This window comes from Bubalus bubalis, chromosome 22 (genome assembly GCF_019923935.1).
Source record: "Bubalus bubalis isolate 160015118507 breed Murrah chromosome 22, NDDB_SH_1, whole genome shotgun sequence".
Classification (NCBI taxonomy): domain Eukaryota; kingdom Metazoa; phylum Chordata; class Mammalia; order Artiodactyla; family Bovidae; genus Bubalus; species Bubalus bubalis.
The window spans coordinates 32,245,116-32,264,898 of NC_059178.1; the positions used below are offsets into that span (position 1 = coordinate 32,245,116).

At 40.1% G+C, this 19,783-nt stretch overlaps 1 protein-coding gene across 1 annotated transcript in view; it reads right to left on the reverse strand.

Moving 5' to 3' along the window:
* CHST9 (carbohydrate sulfotransferase 9) overlaps window positions 1-19,783 on the reverse strand; it is a 291,401-nt gene that overhangs the window by 117,096 nt on the left and 154,522 nt on the right. The window contains exon 4 of the mRNA XM_006068136.4: window positions 3,436-3,477. Within this exon, the coding sequence (XP_006068198.1) occupies window positions 3,436-3,477 (42 nt within the window). The remainder of the gene's footprint in view (window positions 1-3,435; window positions 3,478-19,783) is intronic.

The following is a 19,783-nucleotide window of genomic DNA, read 5'->3' on the forward strand; positions in this document are numbered from 1 at the left end:
AATTTAAGAGGACACCAGACATCATCCTCTTGGCTGGTAGGATAACCAACTTCCAGGTATGGGAGAGGAAGTGTGGCCCTGCCTGCTGTACCCAGTGAATCCTGTTCTAAGGTCTAGAAGGGGTGCTGATGACCCGAGGGACAAGAAACATGCTGGTGGGCTCTTTTTCACTTGGTTCAAATGCCACTGTTCTATTCCAGGGGAGATAGAAATGTTTCTCACTGTCTCGTGTGCTAGGGAAGAATGAAAACTCAAGTGGAAGAGAGGCTGGGGTAGGGACTGTGAGCCAAGGGCGGTCAGTGAGAGGGTAGGAGAGGCGGGCAAGGGTCTGGCGGGTCTCTGAGCAGACAACTATGTCTGGAGCTTAGCTGGTAGGAGAGTAGACACCCTTGGCCTCTTTGGCAACTCAGCTCTCTTCCTTGATAATGACCAGAGCCATAGGCTCACAGGCAGCTGACCCTTAGAAAACATAGTCTTCTGCCAACTCAGGGTAGAGGCTGGAGAACAGGTCTTGGAATATGTCTCCAAGCTTCTCAGATCAGAACTCATCAACGTTCTCAATTGTTCTCTCAACGACACAGTGCTTGCTTTGACCTTCCCTGACTCAGGCCATTGAAACATCCCTATTGGCTGCTCTGGGACACATAAATATGACTGTACTTGCAAAATCATGCTTTCATAAAGGGTTCTTAATGCTGCTTAAAAACCACTTTCACAGGGCTTCCCTGGTGGTCCTGTGGTTGAGAATCCACCTTGCAATGGAGGGGACACTGGTTTGATCTCTGGTCCAGGAAGATCCCACATGCTTCAGGACAACTAAGCCCGCCCATGTGCCACAACTCCAGAGTCTGTGCCCTGGAGCCCGAGAACCTCAACTACTGAGTCCATGCATCACAACTACTGAAGCCCACACACCCCAGATCCTGTGCTCCAAAACAAGAGAAAGCACCACAATGAGTAGCCCATGTACCACAAAGGAGTGGTACTTTCTCTCTGTATCTAAAGAAAACCCAAGTGTAGCAATGAAGACCCAGCATAGTCAAAAATAAATAAATATTAAAGGAAACACTTGCACATGTCCCTTTCCAATCTTCATTCCTCATTCTGTTTTTTCTCTCCCCCTGGAGACAAGCTCCTATTCACAGATGACAATCATCTCTCAGCTCTCATGTATAGAGCACCTTTGTATGAATATGTTGTACAAGCTTGTCTTCAATAATCGCAACAACCTATATAAGCTGTGTACTATTATCCTCATTTTATAGACGAGAGCTCAGTAGGTGAAGCCAACACTGAAATGTACGTGGGTTACGTGATCTGCCCGTGTTACGTGACTCACAGATTCTGGAGCAGGGATTCAAACTTGTGCCTTTCTAATAGGCATTCCACACTCATCCAACAGCAAAACGGAAAGGAGACTGAAGCTCTCAGACATAAACTCCCTCGAATCTCTTTGTATACACCTTCAAATGTTTATTTACTTATTTATCTCCCCTTCTCTCCTCTAAGAAGGAGAAGCCTATTCCTGAAAGTTCTCTCAATTGTCCACAGTTTTATCTATTCCCATTTCTCCACATTTCAGCTTTCTACAGACAACTCTCAAATCTTTCTGTGAGCTCCAGCTGGTGTTTCCAACCTCTAAGGAAGGGCATATCTTAGCAATATACCATTTAATAGACCATATATTGTTCCCCACCTCCTCAGCTCTCCACCTCAAACACGTCTGCTGTTTTTCTTAAGCAAGCCACATATTCTCTATTTCCATATGTTTGCTCACACTGATTTGAAATGTCCTTTTCTCTACTTGTAGACATTGAATTTATGTTTAAAGAATGAACTCCAGTGTTATACCTGCTGTGAATATTTCCCTAACTTTTTAGTCAAATTTAATGGTATCATCTCAGTGTTCCCTAAACACTCTGCTTATAAGGATAACACATCACTTATCACATGGGAAAACGGTCTCCATCTCTGCTTCAACTTGCGGGCTGCCAGCACAGTGTAGACAAGAAGACAGTCTTATTAATCTCTACACACCTTGAAGCAATAAGCACGGCCCTTGGCTAAGTGTTTGTTGTATGAATGAATGAATGGTGATTTGGTTAACTGTTATGACTTTTCAACATGCCGCAAGGAGGGCATGATATGATTTGGGAGTTATTTTTTTCTCCCCCTAAATCTTCACTATCATCTTGGGAATTTGTCTTTCTTGCTTTGTGAAAATACTGTTTTAAATTAAAAAAAAATTCCTTTGGTATAAAATCACAGAAAATAAAAGGGAATGATACATCATTTTCCTTGTAAAAATAAATACATGACTGTCATCCAGATGATCAATGTTACAGATAGGCATTCAAGAAATTAAAATGTATATTTGTCAGTTTCAAAAATAAGATAATAAGAATCAATCCTCTTCTATTAACAAACATTTATGTCCACATATAACACACAGCACATTTCAGTAGATTAGAATACTGAGTTTGGGGAGGTGGGAAGAAAAAGGGGATGTGAGCCTGAACTATGGAAGTCAGATTTATTGAAAGCAATACACTTTTATTCCTTTCAATACTCTGATCTGCCAATAACGCCTGTCTAAGGAGAAAGCCACTAAATGACATGCATCCTTGTTTTACAGCTGAATCTTTTTGCCTAAAGACCACCATATATGCCAAAACCATGAAAACAATTACTCTTTTAAAATAGGTTACAGCTGTTTTCTGTGTTTCTTGTATCAAACCCATTCCATGCTGACAATTCATAAGTAAATTTCATCTTGGCCTGGGTCAAACTGTCAAAAACTGTGTAATCAAAATACCTGAATGAAGAAGGTTTTACTGAATTCTTAGAGGAAGACATTTCTGGAAAATAAAGAATATAGTCCAATGTCCCAGGGAAGTATTATAAAATAAAAATAGGTAAAATGTGAACTTTTTCAAATAAGATGGACATTAATTATTCATTAAGCTAGATATAACTGGAATATATCTTCAAAGTCTATGACTTCCTCTGTAAATTTATTGAGGGCAAGGATCATGGTTTGCTTGCTTTTCTCCCCTACCCTCCAAGACTTTATAAAACTCAAAATGCCACCTAGGCTGTGCTTTCTGGTGATGGATCATCAGAACAGGTATTTAAAAGTGACGCTACAGGGTTTTCAGTTATTGTGGCTTTGGGGCTTCCCTGGTGGCCCAGATGGTAAAGAAACTGTCTGTAATGTGGGAGACCTGGGTTCTATCCCTGGGTAGGGAAGATCCCCTGAAGAAGGGAATGGCAACCCACTCCAGTATTTTTGCCTAGAGAATTCCATGGACAGAAGAGCCCGGTCAGGTACAGTCCATAGGGTCGCAAAGAGTTGGACACAACTGACTGACTAACGCTTTTGCTTTGCTCGTCTAAAACTACCTGAGACCCAAACATTATGGAGAGTTTACTCACTGATTCTGGGTGTAGATCGCAAGTAATTTACAGGTTCCCATCCTAGAAAAGAAGAGACAGGAAATGCACATATTACCATCACCTGCAAAGACATTTTAAGAAACTTTCTACATTGACATACCTCAAAGTCTCTGATATTTTATTGCTAGCCAAGAAAATCATGGGAAGGGAGAGGGTCATGAAATAGAATATGACATCCCTGTGTTTCTAGGCTACTCAAGTGGTGACGGGCTTGATATCACATATTAAGAAACTTGGCATTACCTTTAAACTTTGCCACAGAAAAGACAGCTTTGTGCCTATACCTTCTGCCTCAGAGAAATTGAGCTGGGACTGCTAGGGTAGGCAGAAATGGAAAATATTCATCCTGGGATTTCCCTGGCAGTCCAGTGGTTAAGACTTTGCCTTCCAGTGCAAGGGGTGAGGGATTGATCCCTGGTTGAGGACCTAAGATCCCCACATGCCTCATGGCCAAAACACCAGAACATAAACAACAGAAACGGTATTGTAACAAAGTCATTTCAAGGAAGAAAATTTCCTTGGATTCTTTGCATTCTACTCCATAATCTACCAAGGTGTTGATACACAATTATAGTTTCTGTTTAAAATGTCTGAGTACATGGGATAGATCTGTGGGTAAAATTGATAGCTGGGATAGAAACACCATGTACATCTTCTGGTATGGAATATCCAATGGCCCACTCTTGGATAACTTGGGCTGTGAAGCTTGAAAGAGTAAATGAACTGAAGTCTAGGATAAAAGGACAAAAGCTTTTTGAGGGATGAGATCCTATGGATATTTTTATATCATCCAGAGCTACTGGAAGTTAATTCTATAGTGAAGAGCTCTAAGAAAGAAATCTTGAGGGTTCCCTTGAGCCAACAATTTTTCATCCTGATAATCAAGAAGGACGACCTTTTCTGCCAGATGAAGTTGCTCAATGTAATATAGAATATTTCTTTTGGTTTAGTCATCTCTGGGGAGAAGTGAATCTCATCTCATTCTGAGAACAAGTTGAGGGAACCGCAAGATGGTAATTATATGGCTATTCAGACTTTTTGCTTTCTAGATTACACTGGTCCAATTCCTCTTAAAAAAAAAAAACATATTATAACCATATAATACGTAGGCTTCCCACTTCCCAGGTGGCACAGTGGTAAAGAATCTGGCTGTCAATGCAAGAGAGCAGCAGGAGACATGGGTTCGATTCCATGTCAGGAAGATCCCCTGGAGGAGGAAATGGCAACCCACTCCAGTATTCTTGCCTGGGAAATCCCACGGACAGAGGAGCCTTGTGGGCTACAGTCCGTGCATATGTGCTAAGTTGCTTCAGTTGTGTCTGACTCTTTGCGACCTCACAGACTGTAGTTCGCAAACTGTCTTGTTTTTCAAAAATATTCCTTTCAAAGTATGTTGATAAAATTTGAACAAATACTTAAGAATGATGAGGCTTATACATAGAATGGTAAGCTTAACTCTCTGGTCCTGCTCTTCTGCTCCATTTAAAAAACTTGCTATCAGTGTAATTCATATATAATATTGTTTCTCTAACCTAAATTGAAAGAAAGATTCTATCAGTGCTTGTTTTCATAATTATTCTTTCATCAAATTTCATTTGTGCTAAAATATACCAGTTTATAGTTATGTCAATTAATGCTATTCTAGTAATAACTTTATAAGGGAAAAGAATCTGAAAAGGAATATATATATTATATATATTTAAACTGAATTACTTTGTTGTACATCTGAAACTAATACATTGTAAATTAACTATACTTCAATAAAATGTAAAAGAAAAAATATAAAAGTAAACAAAAATTTAAAAAGGTTTTTAATATGCTATTCTATCTTTAGAATAATTAAAAAATACATATAAACAATATATTGAGTTGTATTATCATGAGTTTCCTGGGATAAGGTATCAGCAGCTGCACTTGATTTAGTAATTTCTGCATTTTGGATGAAGGCATTTATAAGTCATTTGTATAGCTCATCAATAAGTTATAGGTCTTCTGGTACAACTGATCCTCAAGGGTTGGAACTTGATATGTAATCCACTGCTTCGGCCCACTTTGATGCAATTGCAACTCTCTATTTACTGGTTCACCCATGTAACAATAGCATGATTAAGGTCACACTTTCGTGGCTTGGTGATAACAATATTGTTTAGACTAGGACTCAAAATCTTCCCTCATTCAAAATTGATTTTATCTGGCACATCTCATTGTTGATGTAATCGGTCACGTAACCAGGGAAGGAAATTAAATTGAAGTGGAAAAAATGGCTATTCAAAGAGTCAAATGCAGTTGCTTCTTTATCTCTTATGATATTCTGCTAAGCAGTTGACTGATTGCATGAGAAATGGTTCTCATCAGGTATTGCCTCTAAGCCCTCAGGTTTATGATAATCAAGTCATTTCCTTTAAAAACGTGGACATGGTGGCCTCTTTCCCCATCTCTGTGATGGCTCAACTAGAAAGGCTGTGCCAAGGTCATCTGCCAGTTTCTTTTTTCTTTTTTTTATTAATTGTAGGAAAAAAACACATTAGATCTATCCTCAGTAAATTTTAAAATATACTGGATGGTATGTTGACTGTAAGCTGAGCAGATCTCTAGAACTTTTTCATCCTGCATAACTGAAACTCTATAGCCACTGAATAGTAATTTTCCATGCCCTTCTTTCAAGCCCCAGGAAACTATTGTCTGCCAACTTCTCAAGGGTCTCAGGAAACCTGACCCTGGGGCCTAATAATGAGATTATATTTCTGGGCAGGATATACTTTGATGTTCTAGTTTGGCTTTCACTCATCACAGACTGATGGAACAACATACTGGTTCCAAATAGGAAAAGGAGTACGTCAAGGCTGTATATTGTCACCCTGCTTATTTAACTTCTATGCAGAGTACATCATGAGAAACACTGGGCTCAATGAAGCACAAGCTGGAATCAAGGTTGCTGGGAGAAATATCAGTAACCTCAGACATGCAGATGACACCATCTTTATGGCAGAAAGTGTAGAACTAAAGAGCCTCTTGATGAAAGTGAAAGAGGACAGTCAGAAAGTTGGCTTAAAGCTCAACATTCAGAAAACTAAGATTGTGGCATCCAGTCCTATCACTTTATGGCAAATAGATGGGGAAACAGTGGAAACAGTGGCTGGCTTTATTTTTGAGGGCTCCCAAATCACTGCAGATGGTGACTGCAGCCATGAAATTAAAAGACGCTTACTCCTTAGAAGGAAAATTATGACCAACCTAGACAGCATATTAAAAAGCAGAGACATTACTTTGCCAACAAAGGTCCATCTAGGCAAGGCTATGGTTTTTCCAGTAGTCATGTATGGATGTGAGAGTTGGACTGTAAAGAAAGCTGAGCAATGAAGAATTGATGCTTTTGAACTGTGGTGTTGGAAAAGACTCTTGAGAGTCCCTTGGACTGCAAAGAGATCCAACCAGTCCATCCTAAAGTAGATCTGTCCTGGATGTTCATTGGAAGGACTGATGTTGAAGCCGAAACTCTGGTACTTTGGCCACCTGATGCGAAGAGCTGATTCACTGGAAAAAGACCCTGATGTTGGGAAAGATTGAGGGCAGGGGCAGAAGGGGAAAACAGAGGATGAGATGGCTGGATGACATCATCGACTCAATGGACATGAGTTTGGATAAATTCCGGGAGTTGGTGATGGACAGGGAGGCCTGGCATGCTGCAGTCCATGGGGTGCAAAGAGTTGGACACGACTGAGTGACTGAACATCACAGACTGAAGTATGCACTCAGATGGTTGTGTGTCCTACATTATAGAGTAAACTTGTTGAAAACAGTAATGATTCAGTCTTAGTCCTTTTTATAATCTCCCCAAACTTAGTTCAGTGTTGTGTATAAATATGCATTGAATTGAACTGCAATGTTTTTTTTTTAAATGTAATGATAACCTAGGATGTTGGACTCAGTATTCATATAATCAATATAGGCAGACTTTCTTGCTACACGACCATGTATTAAATAACTATGAATGTTCTCCCATGGTCATCTGTGGAAATGGCTTGGAATGTCAGCATACAGGCTTGCTTCACACAATAGAAATTAACTGGCTTTGGCCACAGCCCCTAAAATTAATGAGTTCAAACCACACTGACTCAATGGACATGAGTTTGAGCAAACTCCAGGAGACAGGGAAGGATAGGGAAGTCTGGCCTGCTGAAGTTCATGAGGTCACAAAGAGTCAGACATGACTAAGTGACTGAATAGCAACAAAAAGCCTCACATCCAGTGAACCAGTTCTTACCTTACATTTAACAAGATTGATTATGATATTAAATGCTTGAGTGGCATACACAATCTAATGAAACAAGATCTTTCCCCATCATCACATTACTTTATTTTGAGTCATTCTTGTTTTCTGTGGTAGAGTATGCTTCATCTGTTGAAACTTGGTATAAGTACCATAGTAAAACAGGTCTAGAGCTTTGATAGGAAATCAATTTTTTGAAAAAGCATTTCACAATCCCTGTTCTGAGGGTTTGAGAGCTCCATGCAGGGTGATTAGTACACTGAGCCAAGGAGAGCTCCCATTCAAGTGAGGAAACACAAAGATGTCCATAATGTACTTTTTTGAAAGTAATTTTTCTGGCTGCCCAATAACTTAATTCAGTTGGTTATCATTATCCTTGACTAACAGAGAATAAAAGACTGAAATGTTTGGACAGTTTCCTAAGGTCATGTGGCAATTTGTTGTTAAAACTGAAACAAGGTTACATTTCATGAATGAATGGATTTTTTTCATCAGCTATACTTTTTAATTTTACATAAAGATACTTCGATGCAAAAAAATGATCACAGTGATGTTTAGGTCTTTTTGCTGTATAATATTCAATTGCTGGGTTAAAGTTTATCCCAACTTTTCATTGTGTAACAATGGTTTGGTCTCACTTTACCTTCTTTTCTCTTTCCTTCTAAAAATCACCTGAATATACAATTATTAAATCAATAGTCTGCTTTATTGACTATGCCAAAGCCTTTGACTGTGTGGATCACAATAAACTGGACAATTCTGAAAGAGATGGGAATACCAGACCACCTGACCTGCCTCTTGAGAAATCTGTATGCAGCTCAGGAAGCAACAGTTAGAACTGGACATGGAACAACAGACTGGTTCCAAATAGGAAAAGGAGTACTGTCAAGGCTGTATATTGTCACCCTGCTTATTTAACTTCTATGCAGAGTACATCATGAGAAACGCTGGGCTGGAAGAAGCACAAGCTGGAATCAAGATTGCTGGGAAAAATATCAATAACCTCAGATATGCAGATGACACCACCCTTATGGCAGAAAGTGAAGAGGAACTAAAAAGCCTCTTGATGAATGTGAAAGAGAAGAGTGAAAAAGTTGGCTTAAAACTCAACATTCAGAAAACGAAGATCATGGCATCTGGTCCCATCACTTCATGGGAAATTGATGGGGAAACAGTGGAAACAGTGTCAGACTTTATTTTTGGGGGGCTCCAAAATCACTTCAGATGGTGACTGCAGCCATGAAATTAAAAGACGCTTACTCCTTGGAAGAAAAGTTATGACCAACCTAGATAGCATATTAAAAAGCAGAGATATTACTTTGCCAACAAAGGTCCTGTCTAGTCAAGGCTATGGTTTTTCCAGTGGTCATGTATGGATGTGAGCGTTGGACTGTGAAGAAAGCTGAGCGCCAAAGAATTGATGTTTTTGAACTGTGGTGCTGGAGAAGACTCTTGCGAGTCCCTTGGACTGCAAGGAGATCCAAGCAGTCCATCCTAAAGGAGACCAGTCCTGGGTGTTCATTGGAAGGACTGATGCTGAAGCTGAAACTCCAATACTTTGGCCATCTCATGCTAAGAGTTGACTCATTGGAAAAGACCCTGATGCTGGGAGGGATTGGGGGCAGGAGGAGAAGGGGACGACAGAGGATGAGGTGGCTGGATGGCATCACCAACTTGATGCACATGAGTTTGGGTGAACTCCGGGAGTTGGTGATGGACAGGGAGCCTGGTGTGCTGCGATTCATGCGGTCGCAAAGAGTCAGACATGACTGAGTGACTGAACTGAACTGAACTGAACCACAATAACAGCTAACTTGTATTGAATTCTTGTTAAATATTAGACATTATGCTGAGCACTTTATGTGAGCCTCATCTAATCTAATACCAGAAGAATCCCTTGGAGCATGACGTGGACTTCTGCTTATGGAATAAAACAATGTATTTCTTTTTTACATAAACTGCACCTATCATCATTATCATCATCTACATTTCCTAGTTTCAGTCCCATTAAAGTGGATTGAGAACTGAAAGACACAAAGCAAAATCCTTTTAGATTTGAGTTTTTTCCTAATATTTTACCATTTTATTTTCACACCTGATTCTGTAGCATTTTATTTTTAGTAATTCAACTTTGAGTCTTACCAAAACAGCTTCATAGAAATAGCAACTGTTTTATGTATCTGTATGTCATTGGTTTTATATAACTTAGAATTAAATAGTTATATTAACAGATACAATGGGGACAAACACAACTAATCTTGGTCCATATTCACCCTTACTGGTGGGATCAGAAGTTACAGGTGGGCTCAGGGGACAGCAGGTGAGACCCTGGTGGCCAGCTGGCTGGAAGCATCAGTCAGTAGATTATATCTAGGAAAGGGAGAGAGTTACTTAGTCAGGGAACTCATTTAAGGAAGCTAGTTCAAAGAACTTTTATTGCACTTGATACTTTAACTAAGTACGCATTACTTTGATAAAAATCAAAAGATAATTAAAAAGAATAGAAGCAGAAGGAGAAAGAGAGTAAGTTTAGGGAGCTTTCCCAGGATGAATAAACTAGAGTTAGAACTGAATTTGGCTCCAGAATTCAGCCTCCAAGTCTAGCAATTCAGTATTCTTTCCCCCATCCCCTGAACCTCAGCACAGAGAAAACTCGGGAGGGTTGTGTGGGCTGTTACCACTCAGGAAGGGGGTTTGAGACCACTTGCACATGGTCAGCAAGAGAATACAGTAACAGAAGAGAGAAGAAGCCAGAAAGTAATGAGAGTCTTAGAAGTTTGCAAAAGAAGAAACCTGTATAGAGAACAGTCTTTTGGACTCTGTGGGAAAGGGCGAGGGTGGGATGATTTGGAGAATGACATTGAAACATGTATAATATTATATGTGAAACGAATCACCAGTCCAGGTTCAATGCATGATACAGGATGCTCAGGGCTGGTGCACTGGGATGACCCAGAGGGATGGTATGGGAAGGGAAGTGGGAGGGGGGTTCAGGATAGGGAACACGTGTATACCCGTGGCATATTCATGCTGATATATGGCAAAACCAATACAATATTGTAAAGTAATTAGCCTCCAATTAAAATAAATAAATTTATATTAAAAAATAAATAAAAATAAAATATATAGTACCAAGAAAAAAAAAAAGAAAGAAGAAACCTGTGATTGTTTCTTAAGTTAACCTTAAGTTAACCCAAGTATTTCTTGATCTTGGGCCTCCCTGGTTCAAAACAAAAGGGGTTTCAGCAAATATATTTGACCAACTGATACTGCCAACTATTTTCAGAACCGGTTTTTGCAGCTCTGAAATTGAAGAAACCCTGAAAGGGCACCCTTCCCCATCAGCAAACGATAAACAACACAGAAGAACCGCTGACCCAATGGCCCCATGGGAAGCCAGGTGTGGAAGCAAACTTAGTGGAAATCTGTGGTGACAAATAGCATTTAAAATGAAGTCATTTGAATCTCAATCCCACTTTCTTCTAAGCCTTGGGCTTTATGGTTTCTATTTCCATTAAGTCTTTCTTTGAGTAAGACAGCACTAGTTCTGAAGAACTTCCTAGCCTCTGGTAAAAAAGAAACAAGTCCAAAATGGATTCACTCATGCTAAGCCCATGTCACCAAGCAGAAACTTAAGACTTAACATAATTGTAGCCTGAATTTCCCCCCAGGAATGTAATCCTAACCGGTCAGTTGGGAATTTTCTGGTCAGCACTGATGACGTAATTAGCCACAGAGACCCTTTTCATCCACCAAAGGAAGATGCTGTAATCTGATCCTTCCTTATCCCTTCCTCTTTCTGCCTAAACAACCCTTCCATCTTGTACAGCTCCCTCAGAGCTCCTCTCAACTTGCTACATGGAATGTTGCCCAATTCCTGAATTGTTTAATAAAGCCAATTAGATCTGCAAATTTACTCGGATGGATTTTGTTTTTTAACACCTCCTGGAAGGGATGATTTTAATAGCTGCTTTAAAATGCCTCAGAATGGCTTATGCTTCTCCATTAAGTATTAATGATTTCCAGTTTATGTTAAATGCTTCCTATGTTTTTGTCCTTGGCATTTCCCAAATTGTTTCCTTCAAGAAGAACATTAGAAAGGTATTAAGATTTCTATGACTTCATAAGAAATTCATAAGAAGGTTAAGATCGCAAGTGGCTATCCTTTCCATAAAATTATGCTAAGTAGTGCAAATGGTTCAGACATGGGACATCACTTTTATGCACTTTCAAAAACAGCTACTTCAATTTTTAACTGATGTGGCTTATAATTATTTCGATCATTGGGCTATAAACGCAGTTGAGATTTACAGTCTCCTTCATATAAAACAGTATGTCATTTCAATATCTTTTGGGAAACAATATTATAAACAGTGCATGTGTGTATGTGTTCAGTCACTCAGTTATGTATGACTCTTTTGTAACCTCTGAACTGTAGCCTGCCAGGCTCCTCTGTTCATGGGATTCTTTAGGCAAAAATACTGGAGTGGGTTGCCATTTCCTTCTCCAGGGGATCTACCTGACCCAGGGATCGAACCTGTGTCTCCAGCATTGCGGGTGGGTTCTTTACCACTGAACCCACCAGGGAAGACCAATTATAAATATTTGTTTAATTAACATGCATGCAAAAATAAGGAGTGAATGGATAAACTGTTTATTTCATTTTCTAAATATTGCAGGATTAGTTAACTAAAGGAAATACAAATGAAATAGAGAAGCAGGGCAAGAGTGAATATCCATGTGTGTACAGAGCACTCCTTTCCAGGAGCCCCGATCTAGTCGACGAAGCTTCTATGCTCTGCCCTTGGCTGAGTGCGGGCTCCCCTCACAGAAGCACCCAGCACTCTACAGTATGAAAGTGAAAGTCGCTCAGGTGTGTCCAAGTCTTTGCGACCCCATGGATTACACAGTCCATGGAATTCTCCAGGCTAGAATACTGGAGTAGGGAGCTGCTCCCTTCTCCAGAGGATCTTCCCAATCCAAGGATCGAACTCAGATCTTTGCATTGCAGGCAGATTCTTTACAATCTGAGCCATCAGGGAAGCCCAAGAACAACTGGAGTGGGTAGCCTATTCCTTCTCCAGCGGATCTTCCTGACCCAGGAATCAAACTGGGGTCACCTACGTTGCAGGCAGATTCTTTACCAACTGATCTAGCAGGGAAGCCCACTTTACAGTATGCTTTGTGTAAAACAGAGTACAGATCTAACCATATGCAGTGAGGCACTGAGAGACAGGAAGAGCCCAAGCAGCACCCTGGAAAACAAGAAGAGTGCTGAAAAGGGGCACGTCTGACTCTGCAACCATCCCAGGGGAAACCACCGAACTCCGCTTTGCTGAGCCCTAATTCCTCACCTACAAAATGTGGCCATTTTGGCTTTGGGATTCTAGGAAACGGGGCAGTCACCAAATTTTTCCTATTTATGTTCTATTTCGTCAGCCGTGCCCCCATAAGTGCCGTCATCTACATCGCCTCCCCTGACGGTCACTGCTGCACTTGCTGGCGTCTTATCCCGCCTCACTCCTGCCAGGCCATCTCGTAGAAATTTCACCCCCTCTCCTGTCTCTCACTCTCCTCTGTACTTTATTCAGTCCCAAGTATATACACAAGCTTAGCTCTGACCTCTCCTGAACTTCAACTCTGCTTCTCCAAATTCTAGCCTCCATATGGGTGTTCTATTGTTGGATCAAATGCAACCAGACTTGAAAGAAACTCGTAATCCTTTCCCCCAAACCACGGGTCCCTCTGAACTTGCATGTGTGTGTCTATTATACAGACTTCTCCGCCAGTCAGGCTTGCAAACCTGACATTCCCCCTCATCTCCTCCCCACACCCGTCTCCAGACAATCACCTTCTGATCTTTTCTTTCTACGTCTCAACACTCATTCTCTTTTATATGAGCCCCCCCATCAATCCCGCCAAGAGCCTGAGCACATCAAAGTCTAGACTATTGCAGTGGTCTCCAAACTGATATCCTAATTTCAATCTCCACCCTAATATTTATTTACCAAATTAATCATGTAAGAAGTTGTTTTGCTCATGCTAATCTCCTCCTCTAAACCTCTCTTTGCTTCTCACTGTTACCAGATCTCATCTAACGCTGCACTCATCCAGTGCTCATTAAAATAAGATCACTGCTTATGTGCAACTCCCTATACAAGGCCACTATTTTCCCTATACAAGGCCACGTCCATTTCTAGTCCTAAGTCTGAAAGAGCCAACTCTCTTCCTTGTGTTTGACAAAGTCCCATTCCTTCTTTAACCTTGATGACCTCATCTCCCTGCGTTTAGGATGATCCTATTCTGAACTTTAGTAGTTATTGCTCATTTGGGATGCGGGCAAAGCCAGGAGCAAACAGCATGCCAGCCTAGGCACTGATGGATGAAAACTCATTTGTTCTTTGACCTGACCTGGTAAGTACTAGATGCTTATTCCTCCTTTACAGGTGAAAGCACGGCTCAGAGAACTTGTCGAGGTCACAAAGCTGCCAAGTGTTGGATCCAAAACTAGGGGGTCCAGCCACAGAGTGCAGGCTCCTAACCCTTATGCCACCATCTACAGAAGCCTCCTTTGTGATAGAAATCACTGTGTCAGTTGTCAGTCCCACATGCAAGCTCATTAAGGGAAAGCACTTTGTACTCTGAACCCCTGACTAGAACACAGAGATGCTGGGTGTGAGGATGCTAAAAAGCGCAGGAAGCTTTTAGCGGTAAAAACAATGGCAAACCTGCACAAGGTCTGCCCTGCTTAAAATACATGGAGACACACCTTCCTTCTTGAGCTTTCCTATGTTCTCTTAAAAGCACTGCTGCATATTTCACAGGGCAGAAAAGGGGTAAAAGTGATAATAAAAATACCTGGTACTTTTCCACGTTTCAGAATGTCAACCAGACAATGAGGAAAGATCTTCGAATGCTGTAACCTTTCTCCTTCACTATCTTTTCTTCTTTTGTCATTCTCTCAACAAATATTTGTTTCATGCACATTACATGCCAGAAAAATAAACCTCTGGGTGTTATTAACATTTCCATCCCAGATGCTAAAAGACAGAGGCAAGTAATAAAAAGTAATATTAAAAGTGATGAAATGACTCCTAAAATGTATTGTGATCACAGCATAAGCTAGACATTAGGGACTTGACAGGTATTTTCTCCCTTAGTCCTCTATTATTATCTCCATTTTGCATATAAGGAGACTAAGTTGAGAGAGAGTAAGGTCATATGACTCCCAAGGGACAGAGGCTGCATTCCAGCCCTGGTCATTGAAGACTAGAGCTTGCACTCTTAACCTTAACTTGGGAGTAGATTCAACTGCAAGGCATGCAGAGGGCATATGCAATAGTTTCACTTCCTTTGAAAAGGGTCCCACACAGAGTGTCGGAGTCCAACAGGGATGCTCTGAATGTCAGCAGACTGCATCCAAAAACAGGTGTGTGACATTTAACAAGTTACTCTCTCGGGGCTTTATTGAATTCATTTGTAAAATGAAAAATTAGCATCAGATCATCTCTGGACTTCCTCCCAAACACGGATCTTACATTATTCTAGAGCAGCAGCTGTGGAGCAGTGAGAGTTCTCTGATTTGGGAGTCAAAAGAAGTAGGCTTGTTTTAATAACCGGCACCCTCCATCAGAGCCCCCAGCACAGGGCTATGCATCCATCCCTTCTGGCTTGTCTTCTGTTGACATCTGCCTCGAAGACAATCACCCAGCCAGACAGCATCTGGAAATACAATAATCTGCCCTCTTAACAGATTTTTAAGTGTACAATACGTTATTGTTGACTATAGGTACGGTGTTGTACTGCAGGACTGGAGAGCATCTCGCTTGACTGAAATTTAATGCCTGGAGATTAATAACTCTTATTTCCCCCTGCCCTCAGCTTCCAGTGACCACCATTTCATGCTTTGATTCTATGACTTTGACTATCTTAGGTACCTCATGTAAGTGGATCATGTAATATTTTGTGTTTCTGCTATTTCACTTAGCATAAAATCCTCAAGCTTCATCTTGTTGTTGCCTGTTGCAGAATCTCCTTCTTTTTAAAGGCTGAATAACATTCCGCTGTATGCATATACCACATTTTCTTTATCCATTCATCTGTGAATGGCCATTTAGGTTGTCTCCACATCTTGGCTATGATGAGTAATGCTGCCATGAACATGGGAGTGCAGATATCTGAGATCCTGATTTCAATTCTTTTGGGTAAATACCCAGAACAGTGATTGCTGGACTATATGGTGGTTCTATTTTCAATTTCTGAGGAAGCTCCATACTGTTTTTTCATAGTGATTGCCCCAATCTGCATTCACACTGACACTGTGTATGTAATTACCTAAGAATTCAAGATCAAAGTCTCAATTTCTGAATTCTTTATTGCCTTGTTCTATGGCTAGGTGTTTTGCTCTTTGACTGTGAGACTTGCACTGATGTCCAATATTCCCTTGTTTTAAGTTCTTTTTTTTTTTCCTTTATTTTTTGGCCATACCATGTGGCACACAGGATCTCAGTCCCCCAACTGGGGATCGAACCTGCACCCCCAGCATTGAAATCATGGAGTCCTAACCACTAGTCTGCCAGGGCAGTCCCTCCCTCACCATAAATTCTAGCTAGAAAAGAGCTACTCTCATAAAATAATGTACCTGATTTGGAAGGGTGTTCACACCATTCCCTCCCTTCTGTGCACCTTTGGGATTGTTTTGCTAAATAGCATGATCCACAACAAGCCTTTTATTTTCATCCGAAATATAGACTCTTTATGCTTTTGACCTACAGACTTTCTTGGAGTAATCTCATCCACTCTGTTGGCACTGATGATAACTACGTTTATATCACTGACCCCCCACATGTCTAAACTGTGTCTCTCACCTGAGCTTCAGGCTGAAATAAGAGCGTGCTCAGTGCACATGCCTGTAGGTCTCCCCAAGCAATAAAACTGTGCCTCCTCCAGTCTGAAGTCCTCCTCTTGTAATCATGCTCCTGGCCCAGTGCTCACTCTCCAGGACTAGTGCCCTCAGTCATCCTTGGAATTCCTCTCAAATCCCTCACCCTCACTTGCTATTAATAACCACGTGCTGTCTATTCTTTCTTCAGAATTGTCTTAAATCCACCCACTTCCCCAGCCTCACTGTCCCTTCCCCAGTTCAGGCTGCTATCATTTTTTACCTGGATGATTGCAGTAGATCATCAAGAAGTGTCTTAGCTTGGGTAGGTAACAGTGATCTCAAACTTAAGTTATCCAAAAGAGAGAGCTCCTCTTAACCTCAGCTCCTCACTTTAACATTATCCTCACTTTCTTGCGGTCATCGGAATTGAACATGCAGTATCTCTCAGGTCTGCACGTGTTACACTATTCACACAAGTTCTCTAAAAAATAGAAACTAGTCACGTCTCAGCCTTGGTGTTTACATTTCTATTAATATCAGCAAAGATGAAGCAAAAGTTTAATCCTGTCTTCTATCTTAAGTGTAAATCTCTTATTTTTCACCTATAACAAATATCTTTTGTTGACCCTGTCTCATAAGTGATAATGCTACATTTGATACTTTGTTAGTGGAAAGAATATGATGTCTAAGTTATACTGCATGGGATCCTACTGTATTGAATCTGGATACAAAAGGTTCTCCAAATCTTTTGGAGAGAAAAGAATAACAATGCAAGCTGATCAGAGGCACCTGTTTGCTGTATCTATTTCTGCCAATAATCATTATGTTACTTCAAAACAGGAATAACGAAATCCATCTTTCAGATAATTTAGTCTTTGACTGACTTTTACAATCTCTCAATAACTTTACTGCCAAGTTTACATGTTTCCTGAAAAATTCACTGAACTTCACAGATTGTGGTTATAATTAGAATACTAAGAATAGGACATTATTGGTTCTTCAGTGTGAAACCAGGATCTAATCCAGATGTGTCAGTAAGTTGTTATTTAAAGACTTCTGCTATGGAGTTAAAAAGTAATCATTTGATTATTTCTGTTTTCTTTTTCAAATGTGGAAGAGGAAAATGATTTTTTCTTATTTTCTTGATAAACACCAGAAAGGTAAACTGAATTCTAGGAATGCATTTACATTTTACCTTTAAAAAATACTGTACATTTGCATCAAGATAAAGAAAGGAAGAAGAAAGAGAAACTCTCTAATATATTCAACAATCAAAAACATCATCCTCTGATTTAATCATAACCATTTATGTATTGGGTATTTTAGGTCCAAAATTATTTTAACTGAACCACTGTCATGATTTTGTAATACCTGTGATTTAATACTAAAAAAACCAACAATAGTTACATATAAATTAAGTATGAGTTACATATTTTTAATATGGGGCAATTTTTTTTTTAGTTTATACTGATTATTCTATAAACATGCTGATTAAGGATATTTTGAATGCTATCACTTGGCTTTTAACAAATTCTCTTCTACGTCCCAGGAAGTCAACACACAGCTGTCCTCTAGCAAACAATGACCACTACTGTTCATCGCTGCTGAGAAGGCCTGGCTACAGCAGACCCTGGGAAAGCATGCAAACACTTGTTAGGGTCATTTTGCAATTAAAAAAAAAAAATTGAACATTCCATGAGAGACTGTCACTCATATCCTATTATTTTCTAAAGTGCAGAGGCCCCTATACTAATGGCAAAAAAAAAAAAAAAATTACTGATAAATGTGCTTGATTGCAATTAAAAGAGATGCAACAGAGAATTGTGTTAAAGGTGTGAGATAAATGTTAATGACATCCTGTATCTTTTTTCAGATGAATCTCCCAATTATTTCTAAATGTGGACTCCCATTTGCAACCCCACAGAGGCAGGTAGGAGACGAATTGTTTATTAAAACTATTTTTTTCCTTGTATTTACATGCATTTAGAAGGTAACAGCAGAATGCTGAAAATCAACAAGCACCATAAAGACAGAATTATCAAAGAAATACTGATTTTTGCACTTTGTTTTAAATGTTGCAGTGACCTGAAAAGATATTATAATATTTGTTATCTCTTTAGGCAAATAGACTCATTCCAAGGCAATCAATGCAAACATTTCATGCAAAGATGGGCTCAATAAAGGACAGAAATGGTATGGACCTAACAGAAGCAGAAGAGATTAAGAAGAGGTGGCAAGAATACACAGAAGAAATGTACAAAAAAGATCTTCATGACCCAGTTAATTACCATGGTGTGATCACTCACTTAGAGCCAGACATCCTGGAATGTGAAGTCAAGTGGACCTTAGGAAGCATCACTACGAACAAAGCTAGTGGAGGTGATGGAATTCCAGTTGAGCTATTTCAAATCCTGTAAGATGATGCTGTGAAAGTGCTGCCCTCAACATGCCAGCAAATTTGGAAAACTCAGCAGTGGCCACAGGACTGGAAAAGGTCAGTTTTCATTACAATCCCAAAGAAAGGCAATGCCAAAGAATGTTCAAACTACAGCACAATTGCACTCATCTCACATGCTAGTAAAGTAATCCTCAAAATTCTCCAAGCTAGGCTTCAGTAATACGTGAACCATGAACTTCCAGATGTTCAAGCTGGTTTCAGAAAAGGCAGAGGAACCAGAGATCAAATTGCCAACATCTGCTGGATCATCGAAAAAGCAAGAGAGTTCCAGAAAAATATCTATTTCTGCTTTATTGACTATGCCAAAGCCTTTGACTGTGTGGATCACAATAAACTGTGGAAAATTCTGAAAGAGATGGGAATACCAGACCACCTGACCTGCATCTTGAGAAATCTGTATGCAGGTCAGGAAGCAGCAGTTAGAACTGGACATGGAACAACAGACTGGTTCCAAATAGGAAAAGGAGTACGTTAAGGCTGTATATTGTCACCCTGCTTATTTAACTTCTATGCAGAGTACAACATGAGAAACGCTGGGCTGGAAGAAGCACAAGCTGGAATCAAGATTGCTGGGAGAAATATCAATAACCTCAGATATGCTGATGACACCATCCTTATGGCAGAAAGTGAAGAAGAACTAAAAAGCCTCTTGATGAAAGTGAAAGAGGAGAGTGAAAAAGTTGGCTTAAAACTCAACATTCAGAAAACTAAGATC